The 16,687-nt window shown below is 48.4% G+C and overlaps 2 protein-coding genes and 1 pseudogene across 2 annotated transcripts in view; 2 read left to right on the top strand and 1 right to left on the bottom strand.

Moving 5' to 3' along the window:
* The window catches only part of CREM (cAMP responsive element modulator), a 128,457-nt gene extending 117,781 nt beyond the window's left edge, over positions 1-10,676 (top strand). Inside the window, exons 10-11 of the mRNA XM_060006100.1 lie at positions 612-719; positions 8,215-10,676. Of these exons, the coding sequence (XP_059862083.1) occupies positions 612-719; positions 8,215-8,242 (136 nt within the window). The 3' untranslated portion in view covers positions 8,243-10,676. The remainder of the gene's footprint in view (positions 1-611; positions 720-8,214) is intronic.
* Positions 10,557-12,023, bottom strand: LOC132418979 (endogenous retrovirus group V member 1 Env polyprotein-like; annotated as a pseudogene).
* A 4,114-nt stretch (positions 12,024-16,137) lies between these two features.
* The window catches only part of CCNY (cyclin Y), a 129,239-nt gene continuing 128,689 nt past the window's right edge, over positions 16,138-16,687 (top strand). Inside the window, exon 1 of the mRNA XM_060006093.2 lies at positions 16,138-16,672. Coding sequence (XP_059862076.1) covers positions 16,519-16,672 — 154 coding nt within the window. The 5' untranslated portion in view covers positions 16,138-16,518. The remainder of the gene's footprint in view (positions 16,673-16,687) is intronic.

Raw genomic sequence — 16,687 nt, 5'->3', positions numbered from 1 at the left:
ATACAGAGCACCAGGGATCTGAAAGAAGTGAGGAGGTGACATATGGCCTGAGGAGGGTCATGACCTAGTTATGACTCACAAGGGGCATTATTACAGCGTGTGGGTTGGACACGGGAGGAAGGGGGGGTCAGGGAGAGATGTGCCCTTCATCCCGGGCAAGAACCAGTGGACCATCCCGCTGATAGCTGGCGGGCTGGCAGGCTTGTCCAGAGGCGGGCTGCAGACGCATGGTGGTGAGTCTGTGCAAGCCACGCCAGGGCGCTGGGGATGGAGGTGAGCTGGGAGGCAGGAGAAATGTCTGTCGGAAAGCTGGGTCGGGGTTCACCACCAGAGACCAAAGCCGAGGTTAGGGAACCCAAAGGGATCTGAACAGAAGGTGCTGAGACTGAGAATAAATAAGTAACTGATAGTTAAAATGGCAGAGGGTCACTGAAAGGTGCGTGGGGACATCACACACGATGAAGTTATGCTTTCCCATTTTTTTTTTTTTTAATCTTTATTGGAGTATAGTTACTTTATGCTTTCCCATCTTGAATTGGGAAAATGCTGCTGTCACTTTGTTCGTTCCACGTCCTGGCTCCTTTGTGAAGTCGGGTGTGTTGTCATTCCAGGTTCATGGTGAGGAAACTGGATGGTGAACCCAAGCCCCCTTCAGTCACATCCACGTCAGGAGTTGAGCTGGGACTGGAATTTCCTGCCCTGGAGCTTTTCGCTACCAGGTGAGCCTTGGTCCTGTCATTGTCCAGTCTAAAAATCTTCCCCTTCCTAGAAAAAGCTTTTGTTTATAATAAATGTCTTACGTCTTAATGGGCAGTGGGCTGTGGGGTCTGGAGGGTAGCTTGTGTAACATATTCAGTCAAAATCACAGGTTAATACCCTGGTTTCCTCAGCAATGTTAGCTTAGGAAGTGGCCTGAACTTAAGGCGACTTGGTTTTTGAAAGTCTTTTTTAGAGACACTAGGTTTTTGGCACCTGGCACTGAGACTTTTTTTCAGTAGTACAGAGTCTATACTAACCATGAAGCCTGTGCTGGACTACTGACTTTTATCTAAAATGAAAATATTTATCGGTTTTGCAGGCAATGAAGCAAGGGCTTTTGCATGTATGTTTGAACCTGCGGTGAATATTTCAGAAATCACTAAAATCTAAGACTACTGAGATTGTTTATGTTATTTAAAGCTTTTTAAAAATTAACTAGATTGATAGAGAATGAATCTTGGCCATATTTTCTTTTTTAACTGGAAGTTCCCTTGTTTAGTAGTTGTATCTTTAAACCTAAATTACTGCTAGTTGGTTACAAATGAAATAGCTCAAGGCACTGCTGTATTCTAGAATATTCTGCAAACAAGTGCAGTTTAGGATTTATAGTAACAATGAATTCTAAGGTAGAGTGGGCTCCCTTTCTTCCTAACTCATGGTGGGGATCTCTTATAGAGAAGATTGCCTTGGAGCTTTGTGAAAGATCCTCTTGGGGTCTAAAGCAAAGGCCAGAACAAAGCTGTGACTATAGGAACCATCAACGCATGTTTCTCTTTGGGAGAAAAGTTTTGGAGGCTGAATGTGAAACACTTCTGGGTGGTTCAGTGCATATTAAGTTTAAGAGCCCTGCATTTGAAGAGGGAAGACCAGACTTCTGTCCAGGTCTGCTCTGCCTGATACAGCCTCTTCTGGACACTCCACTGTTTCCATGACATGGATGTCTTAAGTCAAAGCATGATGTACAAATAGGATACAAACAAAACTGTAAAACTAACAAAAATTCGAACTGGCAATGTTGATGTGAGACAGATGGTGTTCTTTGCTGAAACTAAATTGTACAGTGTTAGGTTTATAGCAGATAAATGTAGCTTCAAGTCCAATTCTATTTTTTAAATTTTTTACTTTTGGCCATGAGCAACATGTGGGATATTAATTCCACAATCAGGGATCGAACCTGCACCCCCTGCAGTGAAAGCTCGGAGTCTTCACCACTGGACTGCCAGGGAAGTCCCCAATTCTGTTTTGATTAAATAATGTAACTGTAGATGGGCTTTGTTTGCTAAATCGGACTAATCAGACTTCACACGTAAGCAAACTTTCCCCAGCCAGCAGTCCTTCAGCGCCACTTTTAAGGAGGTTTCCTAGCAAATTTCAGAACATCCACAGTCTTCTAGATTAGGAGCTTTTCTTTTTTTTGGTAAAGGGCCAGATATTAAATCTTTAGGCTTTGTAGGCCAAGAGGCAAGATTGAGGATATTATGTAGGTACTCACATAGTAAGAAAATGTCTTTTCACACTTAAGAAGTGTTTTGAGATTAACAGTCTTTTTATTGAAAATATGTTACTTTTCCTCTTACACAGTTTTCAGTGGAAAGCTAAACTAGGTAATCAGTTCTTGATAGTAATTGCTGTTATTTTCTTTCAGAGACTATGAAAAGTATGTTCTCAAGGAAGGAATGAATATTTGAAGTGAATAACTGGCAGATTTAGACAGAGCTTCTCAACCTTGGCACTACTGCCATTGTGGGCTGTACGGTTCTTGCCGTGGAGGCTGTCTTGCACACTGTAGGATGTTTAGCTGCATCTCTGGCTTCTACCCACTAGATGCAGTACAGTCCCTCCCCAGTGGGAATAATAAGAAGTATCTCCAGGAAACGCCCTGGGGTCCAGTGGTTAGGACTCGGCACTTTCACTGCTGAGGGCCCACGTTCAATCCCTGGTCCGAGAATTAAGATACCACAAGCCGTGCGGTGTGGCCACCCCCCCCAAAAAGTATCTCTAGACAGGGGCAAACCACTGTTTGGGACAAACTGGCAAAAGTGGTCAACTGAAGAAATATGGCTTATTAGTACATATGTGCCACTTGCAAGCACACACACACACACACACACACACGCAGGTGGGCGCACGCACACACACACACGGCATACACATTTTTCTTCTGGAGGATCTGGCTGCTTTCAGGTTTAAAAGAAAAAAAGAAGACATAAGGCATGGCAACCTGAGCTGTGGAATTCTGATTTCTGCCTTTGAAGTAGACAACTTAATGAATTATACTTTCACTCTGATGTTTTTCTTCTTAATGCAGTCAGAGCTAGGCTCTGAGAAGTACAACTCCATGTCACAAGGGCCCTTTTCCTGGTTAATTACATTCGAGAGAAAGCATTAAAGGTAAAAAACACTATTTATTTCCAAAAGATCTCTATAAATATCAGAAGCTTCACAATGCAGAGAATGAGAAAGATATTTTCTCAAAAATTTCAACATATAATCAAAGGGAATTATCCATGACAACTCTAGTTTTTTACAGTCATCGCTAGTAACCTCCCCTGTCCCCAAATAATTCCCTGTCCTTCTGTTGCTGAGAATAAAGGAGAGAAAGAAGAGTACCAGGAGACTGAGGGGGTGAAAAAGGAGCCTGTTTTGGTTCTTGTCTAACCTCCTACAGGTAACATATAGTCCTGGGGTGCCTCTTAGATGCCAGGCACCTGGTGAGCACATCGAAGAGTCTGGGAAGCATGGGTACCCTTTAGAAGCTTACAGTTCAGTAGGCAGGATCAAGCAAATGAATGCACAAAAAAAAAATAACATTAAAAAGTAGGAAAAGTGGTTTTAGATGAAATCTATGTGAGTTTATGATCTCCAGCATCATGAGGGCTTGAGAAAAAACAGTGTTTGTGCTGGGCCTGAAGAATTATAAACATGTGGAGCTGGGGCAGGGGAGGAGGAAGAGGGTTTTGGGGGATGCGGTCATGAGTAAAGTGAGAGGTGGGAATGGCAGGCAAGGAGTGAGTTCTGAGAAGTTCTGATGGACTGGAGGGAGGGTGGGCTTGAAGGTCAGGGGGAGTGGAGTTTTTATTCTAAAACCAGTGAGAGGCTGTTGACAGATTTTAAGCAGGGTGGTGACAAGACTGCCCACTTCAGCAGCATCCACCTCGCTGCTCCTGGGGACCCCAGGCCTATTTGAATGTCGAACTATAGCTGCAGGGTGTTTTGAGTTTCTTGGAGGCTAAAAATGTGAGGTAGAGACAATAAGTTTACACAACTCATCAACTATCCTTGTTTTATTTTAAAAATGCTGCTGGGGGGCTTCCCTGGTGGCACAGTGGTTAAGAATCCGCCTGCCAATGCAGGGGACACGGGTTCCAGCCTGGTCTGGGAAGATCCCACATACCGTGAAGCAATTAAGCCCGTGCACCACAACTACTGAGCCCGTGCTCTAGAGCCCGTGTGCCACAACTACTGAAGCCTGCGAGCCACAACTACTGAAGCCCACGTGCCTAGAGCCCGTGCTCCACCACAAGAGAAGCCACCGCAATAAGAAGCCCGCGCACCGCAACCAAGAGTAGCCCCCACTCACCGCAACTGGAGAAAGCCTGCGCGTAGCAATGAAGACCCAACGCAGCCAAAAATAAATAAATTAATTAAAAGAAAATGCTGCTGGGTTTTCGGTGTTGGAACAGGGTCTGAACTGAGGCCAGTTAACCAAGATAAAGGTATGTGGAAGTACCCAGCTACTGGGAGACAGTCAGTGAATCCCCTGCCAACACCCCAACGCCAGCCACATGGGACTAAAGAGCCTTCTGGCCTGTGCTGGGAGGAGTACAAAGTGGCAGAAATGATCTTCAGACTCCCTTCCCAAGTAGTTAGTAGGGGAGTCATGAAGGGAGGTCCAGAAGAAAAAAAAGGTTTTGAACAGGAAAGAATCAATTTCCTGGACCAGGTGGCTCTTGAGCATATATATATACCAGGGTCTATTCATGGAGTTTCCTACTCACAGGAACCCTTGGCTCTAGTTCTGCGGATGCTGAAGGAGTGCTATATTAAAATAATGTATCAGCTATTTAATTCTTTTAATTTCTCTGGGGACTAATCTGCCTTTTAGAGGAATAAGTTCCTTTTGCTGGGAATTCCCTGGTAGTCCGGTGGTTGGGACTCAGCACTTTCACTGCCTGGGCCCGGGTTCAATCCCTGGTCAGGGAACCAAGATCCCACAAGCTGCAGGGCGCAGCTGAAAAAAAAATTCCCTTTGCCACCAAAATCCTACCTTGGCTCCAGAGCCTGCCTACTGCATCTTCCCACTCCAACCAGGATTCTACTATGGGGAGCCAAGCATATAAGACTACCCCACAGTTCTAGGTCAGAGTCCCTTATTATCTGGGGACCAATCAGTGAAAATTGTCAACATGAATACATGGAACTCCAATCAAAGAGTAATATCAAATCCTGGCCATATCAGGATTAGGTTTAGCTGCATATAACTTAGGAGTTCAAAATAACAGTGGCTTATAGTATATCTCTTTTCTTTTTTAAAAAAATAAATTTATTTATTTATTTATTTTTGGCTCCCTTGGGTCTTCGTTGCTGTGTGCAGGCTTTCTCTAGTTGTGGTGAGTGGGGGCTACTCTTTATTGTGGTGCGCGGGCTTATCATTACAGTGGCTTCTCGTTGCGGAGCACGGGCTCTAGGCATGCGGGCTTCAGTAGTTGTGGTGCATGGGTTCACTGGTTGTGGCGCATGGGCTCACTGGTTGTGGCGCATGGGCTCACTGGTTGTGGCACATGGGCTTAGTTGCTCCACGGCATGTGGGATCTTCCCGAACCACGGCTCCTTCCCAACAGTGGCTTATATAACAGTTTATTTCTCTCATGCAAAAGAGCACAGGGACATGATCTTAGGTCAAGGCTTCCCTCTTTAAGGTCACCTGGTACTTAAAAGTGCATGCTCTAGAATTCCAGCCCCATTCCAAAAAGAAAAAAGGAGGGAGCCTTTTCAGAGCACTTGCCTGGAAGATTCCACTCACATCTTTGGCTGGACTTGGTCACGTGGCCAGCTGTGGGCTCTGAGTTGGGCAGACTGTGTTCCTCACAAGGTGAAGGGCCCTGTACTAAGGGAGATGGGAGAATGGACACTGGGTAGGGATGCAGCCTCTCCCAACCTGACCTACGCCTGACTTGTGAGGTGCTGGAATCTGCCTTGTCCAGAGGACATCCTAATTCTCAGAGATCCACATACACTTACCATTTTTATTCTTGGTGAGTAGGAGGGATAAAGAAGATAGTTTGGCAAGAGAGAGACTGGACTCAAGGCTGGTTAGCCTGGGGACAGATGAATTTTCAGTGGTGAGGAAGATAGATGAATCAGTTCCCACGTGGGCCTTCGCCCAGATACCCAGCAACTATGGCTGTCCCTGCTTCGTTATTTATCCCATAAACACAGGTTTTGCTCATGGATAGGAACTGTGTGGCACGGTGCTGTCTCCTCCCTCTCCTTTCCTCACTGCAGCATTCTTCTCTGCTGAGTGGGAGCACGACCTCAGAATCTGGCAGGTATTTCTGGTCCGAAAGGCCTGGCATTAGTGTTTCAGTCTACTAGCCATCTTTAATTGCTTATGGGGGTTTTCACTCTGACAGGATCTCTGGATATAATTCTTTACTTCATAGGAATAAATCTCTCATAGTGGAATTTAGGTGTATCCACACGCAATGAAAGTATTCAGACTTTACCACTAAGTGACTGCAATCACTTGACATGTTCTAAACCTGTTCTTTTGACTGTTTACCTTACTGGACTATGAGTTTCTCTAGGGTGAGAGCTCTATTTTATCCATTTTTGCATCCCCAAGGTCCCTGGCTTGGTACGTACAAGAAATGTTCTATTGATAAATGAATCACTTATATTGGTCAAAGTCAAGTTGCTATCAGTCAATACTTCCCCGTAGCTGGTTACCACTGAGTATTCTGGGGGCCTTATTTGGGGGGGGGGGTCATTGGAGAATAAGAAGGTGACAGGAAGAGCACTGGTGGCACAACAAAGGGTCTTGGTTACTCCACATCTGCCTTACAAATGCCAGAGTGACTGACACAGGAAACTGGCTACCAGGTGATAAAGAAAGAGCAGATATAGTCTAAGCAGGTATTTGGTCCAAGCTTTTAGCCATTTTCCTTCTTTTGACCAAAGGTCCATTTCCTGAGTTAACTTGGCTCAGCGTTTTCTGTCTTCTAGGAGGTGATTCAGGGAGTTGTGCAAGTGATTGGTTCATATTTCAAGGATACGAGTATGGCTGAAGAGACTGTAATTACACTCTCCCTGATTCAATCAAGCTAGGCTATTCTCAATGATTTGTTTTTATAAGTAGATATTTATAAATTGTTTAAGCTAATAGTGATATTGCTAATGTTTTAAATACTGTGATTCCTTTCAAAACCTTGTTTAAAAAAAAAGCTGCCATAGCTAAAAAGTTTGAAGAGCACTGACTTAGCTATTCACCCGAGTTCCAAATGCACCTCTCTACAACCAAAACCTTATATAGCGATTATGGAGGAGATGAAGAAACATAATTCCCCAATGCTTCTTTCTGCTCGAAGAGCAGAGTGTGATTGAGTCGATCCAGCTGGATGTTTTCTAAGGCTGAGTGTTCGAGGATGGGGTCTCAGGCCGCAGTGCTCACCTTCCCTCTCCCCTTCCAGCCCCAAACCTCGGCTCGATCCATACGGAGGAAGTGTCCCTGCATTCAGAATCCCAAGTGATACATCATGGTAGATACTGTGGCTAAAGGCACAAGTTTTTTCTGAATAATGCTTCTCTTCAACCTTGTTGCCGTTGGTCGGGAGGGCTGGACCCACAGAAATAACAAGGCTCCCCTCTCTTCAAGTCTAGAACTAGTCCTAAGCAGTCACTCCCAAACTCCTTCAAAAAGAAAGAAGACAAGCTAGACTCACTAGAGTGAGTCTTTTCTACTCAAAACGTCTGCAGATTCCTTCCCTCATTATTCCAGTCTGCTTCCCTGCTCTCCTCCGGTTCAGTGATTCCTGGAGGGGGGGCAGCAGGGGGGTGGGGTGGATGCAGCTAAGAGGGGACCTCATGGACTAGATCCCCACTTAGGCCATTTCTCAGTAGTCTGACCTTCCACAGGTTTAATTATCAGAATTCAAGTGTCTTTATTTGTAAAATGGGGAATAATAGGGTGGGCTTGCTTGTGAAAAAAAATTAGTATTTGGAAGGTGTTCAAGAAATGACACCTTTCATTACCATCTTGGCATCCCACTGCTTCTGCAGCCTTTCCTAAAGTGTCACTGTGTGTCAAGCAGGAGGCATCTCTGCCTGGAGGATTTTGACGTGTGTGTGTGTGTGTGTGTGTGTGTGTGTGTGTGTGTGTGTTTTGGCAGGGGTGGGGTGGGGTTGACACCCTGGTAAATTACTGGCAAGGCTTTCGTACTTATCTTTCTTCTCCAGGCGTGCTGACCAGAAGTCATATTCCTGAATAAGCCCAACAGGTGCATTCCTAAGGGGAATAAGGTGGGAACATCAAAGGTGGGGGGAGTGCACAAAAGTCCCTGCAGACCAGTAGCTATCCATCCTTTGGCAACAGTCTGTGGCTACCCTGCCCCCTCCTCCAGATGCTTTTCTCGGTTAACACTGCCATCTAGTTCTGCCAATGACCTGTCAGCATGAGAAGCTTGCAGACAGTCATGCTGTCTCCTAAGTGCCATTCTGTGTATCCTTGTAAGCCCTTCAAACTGTATCATTAATATAATTGTTATGATTAAATAAAAATTTAATGTGCCTGCATGGAGCTGCTGCACACGTATGGTAATGACTGGATGCTTCCTTTCATACGACACTCAAATCACAAAACAGCAATCAGAACAGACAATACGGTAACCCCCTCCCAATTTTCAGCCATCTTACCCATGCACTGTAGCCCTGAAAATCTGAATATTCACTGACTTACAATTATGTCACAAGCTTTCCTGGGAAGCAAGAGGGTCAGAACTGCCTTAATAAAGAGAATCATTTCATATTCTTGCTACCTACCCACCTCTTTGGGGCTGCAGTTCTTTAGAACTTTCCTTCCTCATCTCCTCAGCATCAGCATTTTGCTATCATTTATATTCCAAGTGTTACCAACCAGCACCCGTGGACTCTTTAATCAATAGAACTTGACAAGGGGCCAGATGAGAATTTCAGACATGGCTTTATGGGGGCTTGTGCTACAGCATAGGGAAGTGAAAGCAAGCACCAGGTGTCCTTGCCCACTCCTTCACAAAGAGCTCCCTGGGTCCTCTGATGGGGTGACAGTGGGGGTGGATCTGCAGGCCAGACAGGGGGCATGGCTTAGGCAGTTTGTCCATCCTTCTCGGCAGTGCCATATACAGAGATCATGTGCAGTTTCCCACTTTCTGTGCTGGCACCTCAAAATGCCAGACTTGCTCATTACCGCCACCAGGAAGGTTGTGTAGCGGTCAACATTGTCCCTGCTGCACAGGCATGAGGTTGTTTTTAATCACTTGTGGTTGATTCACGGCCTTCAGCATCCCTTTGCTTAAGGAAGCTTTACCCCTTGGTCCGTTTATGGTTGCCAGCTTCCTGTTGTTCAAGGAGGCGCTGTCCAGGTGCAAGTGTCCTGGTAGATGACTCTAGGTCCCAGCCAATCTCATTCTCTCTTGAGGGATTCTACACCCATTATTCTTTTTTTAAAAAAATTTACTTATTTTATTTATTTATTTTTGGCTGCGTTGGGTCTTTGTTGCTGCACACAGGCTTTCTCTAGTTGCAGTGAGTGGGGGCTACTCTCTGTTGTGGTGTGCGGGCTTCTCATTGCAGTGGCTCGTCTTGTTGTGGAGCACAGGCTCTAGGCACATAGGCTTCAGTAGTTGTGGCACATGGGCTCAGTAGTTGTGGCTTGCAGGCTCTAGAGCGCAGGCTCAGTAGTCGTGGTGCATGGGCTTAGTTGCTCCATGGCATGTGAGACCTTCCCAGACCAGGGCTCAAACCTGTGTCCTCTGCGTTGGCAGGCGGATTCTTAACCACTATGCCACCAGGGAAGCCCTACACCCATTATTCTTAAGGGTCAAGGGGCCAAACATCTCTTCTTCTGGAGCCACTTCCTGCTGAACAGGGGCCACAGACCCTAGCCTACCCTAGAGGTGTAGAAGTCCCTTGATGACTGTTCCAAGGACCTAAAGGGACATGGGTCACCTTCTAATGGAATGGGTTGAAATCCCTGGGCCACCATGAACCTCACTTGGAACTGCTGAAGCCTGGAAGACACAAATCTAACTAAAAGATTAAACAGGCAGGGTCTGAACAATAACAAAAGAACTACTGCCACTAGAGGGCCCAGGAGACGCAGGAACCAAGTAATGCTAGGGATGTAACCTTTAATTGAGTCCCATATAGTTTGGGCAGTGGGGTAGCTGAACCCAAGTAACCACTTAGCTTGTTCATAAATTTCCTGAATATTTAGTTCAACTTCTCCCAAGTTGTTGATGTATGTACTGCAAGTTTTGTTAATTACTGCATAGACACCCTCTTGTTCAGCCAGAAGATAATCCAGGGTTAACCTACTGTCAAACACAACATTGTCTAAGGAATCTAGGGACTCCTGGAGGCCCCTTAAAGGCATCACCTTTTTTTTTTTTTTTGGGCTGCGCCGAGTGAGGTTTTCGGGACCTTAGTTCCGTGACCAGGGATTGAACCCGTGCCCTCGGCAATGAAATCACTGAGTCCTAACCACTAGGGAATTCCCATCACCAGTTTTTGAGGCCAGGTTCTCCATGGCCTGTGTGGGTTTCTTAAGGTTGTTTTGTGATAGGGAAAAACGCCCCAGGGGCGGCCACTCCTATGGCCACCCCAATTCCTGCCAGGATTAGTCTGAGTACCCAGCTATGTCTGTTTTGAGAGGTGGCATTATTACATATGGTGGCACCTTGTCCTTTAGGGCCCAGTCGTCCCAAAGTGCATTCTCCCCGGAAGTGAACATTGTCTAAGTATGGATAGGCCATTGCTCAGAGAGGCCAGGAGAAGGAGGAATTTGGGTTCCCTTCGAAGGGTAGTTTATTTTGGGGTGGACCACAGAGGAACAGATGTCCAGTGGGGGTGCAAGCTTGGCGGGGTGAAATGGAATTAAACTATCGACGTAAAAGGGAACCCCAGCTAGGTGCATTATTGCATCTGGGGGACAGGGGCCCTCCATCTAGTGGTCCTCCATCTAGTTCTGAGTTTTCCTCTATTCCCTCCTCGTCACTGAAGGCAGATGGGGTCTGATAGGTGAGCCTCCAGGAAGGGGCTGCTGTTCCCTTCCAGTGCGTACAAGAGGTGTTGGGTTGGGTCCCTGGGGAGAGCAGAGATGGGTCTACACACCAATGAGTCTGGTTAGGAGTGCATGAGGAGCTTGAAGTGGAAAATGACATAGGATAAATAGCGAGCGTCCCGTATCAGTAAGGCAGGTATCTGTCTGGCAGGGGCAACAGGGTTTTCCTTGCCCTGTGCAGAGAAGGGGCCGCTTGATCCAGAGACCGGTTTGGTTCCAAGGGTCTGTAAGCTCTACACACCCGATATCATCATGATCTTCGAGTTCCACTATTAGAAGCGGCGTGCTCCTAATGGGTTCAGAAGTCAGGATGAGATTAATGTCCTCATCTACAGGCACAAACCGGAACCGAGAAACCCCCTCTTGTGTGAGAGGATGACAGATCCAACAATTAGAGAGATTTTTTCCTGAGGCCAAAATGCTGGAATAGTTGACGACTGAGTTTTCTCTCCAGGTTCCCCTTCCCTTATTATTTTCTCCCCAGCCCCTCTTTAGGAGAAGGGCCAAGAGAAGTGCCCATGTTTTCCACTCCGTCATTGGTTCTGGTCTTCTAGACCCAGGAGGGACAAAAGAGTTGCTTTTTCAGTGGGGGTGGTTGAGCAAACCGGTAAGATGTGAGCAAAACTATAACAAAGTAAGCAAATAGAAGTCCAGCCTACCACATCCCCCTTTACTCATCTGTTAGTGGTGCTCGGTTTTTGAGTAAGTATCTCAGGCCTTCTACTGGCTCACAGGTGTATTCTTCTGTTGTGGCCTGTGGGGTTTTGGGAGGCAAGAGTTTTAATCTAGATAAATGTACCTAACTAGGTATTCCTTGTAGTTTAATGGCAGTGGGGGTGGCTAAAATTACTCTACAGGGGCCCTTTCATTTTGGTAACAGTTGATCTCCAGGGGATCCCTCCTTCCAAGTTTTAAGAAGAACCTGGACCCTGAAGTTAATTTGTGGAGGGGCTGCCCCTTCTGTTTTATCCCTAGTGGGACCTGGCAGTGCCTTCTTGGCTTAGTCCAAGATTGCCTTTTGCACCTGTCCCAGGTTAATAACACACTGTAGCCTCTGGCTCACTTCCTCATACCAGTGGTAAGGAAGGGCGTCTCATACGTCACTTCAAATGGTCTAAGCTTCAGGAGACTCCTGGGGGCTATGTGAACCCTGAGGAGTGCAATAAGAAGCAGGTTGGTCCAAGGCTCATGAATCTCTTGGCAAAGTTTTGTTAAGGTTTTCTTTAAAGTATGGTTCATTTTGTCTACTTTTCCTGAAGATTGGAGGTGCCAAGAGGTGTGCAGATTGTAGCTAATTCCAAGGCGGTCGATAGGCCTTGGGTAATGTTCGCTATGAGGGAGGGCCGATTATTGCTCTGGAGGGATTTTAGAAGCCCAAACCGAGGAATCGTTTCTTATTTAAGAGGGACTTACAGACTTCAGTGGTCTTTTCAGATTGAGTGGGGAAGGCTTCCACCCATCCTATAAAAGTACTGACAGGCACAGGAATATATTTATACCCTGACTGTGGGGGCATTTGGGTGAAGTTTAATTGTCAGTCTTCCCCCAGGTATGTCCCACGGGGTTGAAGTGGCTTGAGTAATGAAGGAGGGATTGGATGGGCCTGCGGATTATTATGGGCACACAAATCACAGGCAAGGGTCACTCATTTTATTGTTCCTTTGAGCCCCTTTCCTGAAAAGGTCCTTTGTATCAAGTCCCACAGTGTATTCCCCCCACAGTACGTGGCACCATGTAAACCCTTAATGAGCCTCCTTTCTTGGGCCCCAGGGATAAGAAACTTGTCATCCTTTATATACCAGCCTGTGCTTTCTTTCTTATAGCCCCATTTTTCAGCATTCTCTTGTTCCTGTGGGGAATACTGGGGCAGGCCAGGGAGTTCAGGGGGGCCAATCATTAGGGCCATGATTTGGTCAGGCTCTTGCAACGGAACTGCCTGTTTTGTGGCCTGATCAGCTTTGTTATTTCCTTGGCTTATAAAGGACCCGTCCTTCTGATGGCCCTTACAGTGAATTACTGCCACCTGGGTTGGGAGCTGCACTGCTTCTGAAAGAGCCAAGATTAAATCTTTAGGTTTTATGGAAGAATTTCTAGCAGTTAACATTCCTCTCTCTCTCTCCAAATGGCAGCATGAGCGTGTAGTACATGGAATCCATATTTAGAATCAGTAAAAATATTTTTCTGGGCTGAAGTCTGGGGTGGTGGGGCCTTGGCTTCTATGATTTCATTTAAGCTAACTATAGCATCCTGCCATTCGGGTTCCCATCTCTATAAAACTACTCCCATCAGTGAACCGTTCAGCCTCAGGGTTGTCAAGGGGTTCATCTAGGAGACTGGATCTGCTGGAATAAGTTTGTTCTATTGTCTCTGTACACTGATGCAATAAATCTCCATTTTCGACAGCTGTGAGAGGAGTTGCTGGGTTTAAGGCTTGGCACACCTTTAAAGTAATATCAGGGGTATCCATCAGGAGAGCCTGATATTTTGCTAACTTTCCCCTGGTTAACCAATGGTGTCCTTTGGCTTCTAACACAGATTGCACCTGATGAAGAGTTGATGCATCTAGGTGTTGTCCCACGGTGAGCTCAGAAGGCTCACTGACCAGTAGGGTCGTGGCTGCCACCACCTGTAGGCAGCTGGGGCATCTCGGGGCTGAGTCCAGTTGTTTTGAAAAGTAAACCACTGGCCTTTGATCTGCTCCCAGCTTTTGGGTCAGGACTCCTAGTGCTATCCCTGACCTCTCATCGATAGGGTGAAGGGTTTGTCTAAATTTGGAAGCCCTAGTGCTGGTGCCCTACTCAACTCAATCTTTAGGGTCTCAAAGTCCCACTGGTGGTCCCTACTCCATTAGAGGGGTTCCCTTTCTTCTCCCTTTAGAGCTTCCTGTAGGGCTTTGATTATAAGGCCATAATCTGGAATTCAGATACGGCAGAACCCAGCCATTCTGAGAAAGCCTCCGAGCTGTCTCTTTGTGGTTGGCAATGGTAATGCATTAATGGCTGTTTTCTGATTTATGGCCAGGGCTCATGCGATGGGGGTCAAAACAAACCCTAAATATTGAACCTCTTGCTGTGAAATCTGAGTCTTTGTTGGGGAGACTTTATATCCCCTTTCTGCCAGGAAATTTAGAACCTTAACAGTATTCTGATCTGAATCTTGCTTCACCTTTTTTAGGTAAAGGACCTTAGGACCTTATTAATAGGTCATCAACATACTGTAACAGAGTTCCATTTTTCAGGCTCAGTTCCCTCAGTTCTTTTCCTATCGCATTTCCAAAAAGACAGCAGCTGTCCCGAAGGCCCTGTGGAAGCACTGTCCAAGTGTAGTGAATAGCTTCCCGGGTGTCAAGTTCCTTCCATTCAAAGGCAAAAAGGTACTGGGAGTCTGGATGTAGGGGGATACAGAAAAATACATCCTTGAGGTCTAACACAGAGCAGTATTGCGCACCCCCTGGCATTTGAGTACGGTGTACAGGTTTGGCACCATTGGGTGAATGGGGTGGATGACTGCCTCACGCACTGCTTGTAAGTCTTGCACCAACCAGTATCACCGTATCCCCGGGAGGCTTTTGGATGGGGAGAATTAGAGAAGTGGACTAGCAGGGCCAAATAAGCCCAGGTTCTAGGAATTTGGTGAGCAGCAGTTGGCCCCCATCCCCACCCCTTCCCCTGCCTCAAGACCTCAGGCTTTAAAGGATAGTACCTCTGCCAAGGGTATTTTCCCCCAGGCTTTTCCTCTATTTCTATTGGGGGAACATGCTTTGCCTTTCCTGGTACCAATACGTCCCAAACCACACGATCTACCTGTTGCCTAATTTCTTGGGGACTATTTTTATGACCAAAAGGCGGGTCATCTGGGGCTACTAACAGATGCAATCTCTGTTCCTTCTGGGACCGCACCCTGTTCTACTAGCTCCCAGTTTATTCAGCAAATCTCTTCTGAGGAGGGGGAGGCCATTCCGGCACATACAAAAAGGAAAGAGTGATGATACCAGAATCGACCTAACAGGTAAGGGGGTGGGATGTAAAGTGTCTTACCTTTGGCCGCCCATCAATCCCCGTTACAGTACAGTCATGGTTGCAGAGGGGACCAGCAGGCCAACTCAGGACAAGGACACCCACCACTTAACCCAACAAATGGCAATAATACAGTTCAGAGCATGGAACTTTTAAAAATACAGACTAATAAATGTAATAAACATTACTGAGAGACCGGGGGGAGCACAAGTTAAAAAAAGATTAAAGTCGTCCAGAATTAGACAAAATCATGCTTACACTGCCTTTGGCAAGATGTACACACATTGCTGATGCTGGGTATTAGTTCCCTTACTTTGCTTCCCAGTTAGTAACCTGCGTCCGTCACTAACACTTCGTGTCTCTGTACCTCAGTTTCCTCATATGGAAAATGGGTTGCGCCAGGTTTCTCCTGTTCAAAGCATTCTGTCCCCGCGTCTCCCCTCAGCACGCCTGCCCTGGCCACCTGGAAAAGGTGGGAGGGTTGTTTCTGCCGCCTTACTTTGTCCCCCCGACAGGCGAAGGTGCAGCGATGCACTGGGGGTGGAGGAGCGGGGACCACCCTCCAGAGTCCCCACACGCAAGGCCCACGAGATCGGGGGAACAGGAGAGCAGGCACTACTGAACGGATCTGACGGTAACCTGCGGGGAGCGCGGCGCCGCCCGGGCCCAAGGTGCATTCCGGGCAGACGACAGGCGGCTCAGGACAGGAGAGCGCCCCCACCCTGCCCAGCTGCCTCTCAGCGCATAAAAGAGAAAAAAAGCCCCTCACTCCGCTCCACCCCACCGCCCCGCGGCCCCTACCCCGAGGCCCAGGCGCCGCACGAACCTCTCTTGCCCGCACCGGTCCCTCGCGACGCCGCCGCGCTGCCCGCGCCCGCGGGAGGGCCCCCTCCTCGGTAGCGCCCCCTCCTCGGTAGCGCATCCGCTTCCAGGGCAGAGGGCGGGGCGGTGCCGGGGGGCGGGGCGCTGAGGGCGCGGGGGGCGGGGCGAGAAACGGCGCGGAGGGCGGGGCCGGGAGGGCCGGGCCCAGAGTCCCCGCGGCCGCCCACGCCCAGGCCCGGCGCTGCTCCTCCTCGCTGCCAGCGTTCCCGCCGTCCACGGCTGTCCGCGTTCCCGCCGCCCGCGTTCGCCCCGCGTCCCCGAGTTCCCGCGTCCCCGCGTCCCGAGCGGCCGCGCCCCCTGAACCGGAACCGCTTGCGGCCGCCGGCGCGGAGCCGGGCCGACCGGGAAGCGGAGGCGGCTGCGCGGCGCCCGCCATGGCGGCGGCGGGGTGAGCCGGGCCGGGCGGCCGCAGTCGCGCGGGCGCGGGCGCTCCTCCGCCGCGGACAGGCCGCCGGGCCGGGCGAGGGGAGCCGGGCCGCCCATGGCGAGGCCGCGCCGCCGCCGCCGCTGCTGACCCGGGGCCGCGCCGGGGCCGGGGCGCCCGCCATGGGGAACACCGCCTCGTGCTGCGTGTCGTCCAGCCCCAAGCTCCGCAGGAATGCCCACTCGCGGCTGGAGTCCTGCCGGCCCGACGCCGACTTGAGCCGCGAGGACACGGGCTGCAACCTGCAGCACATCAGCGACCGGGAGAACATCGACGGTGAGGCGGGCGGGC

This window comes from Delphinus delphis, chromosome 2, assembly GCF_949987515.2.
Source record: "Delphinus delphis chromosome 2, mDelDel1.2, whole genome shotgun sequence".
Classification (NCBI taxonomy): Eukaryota; Metazoa; Chordata; class Mammalia; order Artiodactyla; family Delphinidae; genus Delphinus; species Delphinus delphis.
Note: the sequence above shows the minus strand (reverse complement) of the source record. Positions and strands in the feature narration are given on the sequence as shown.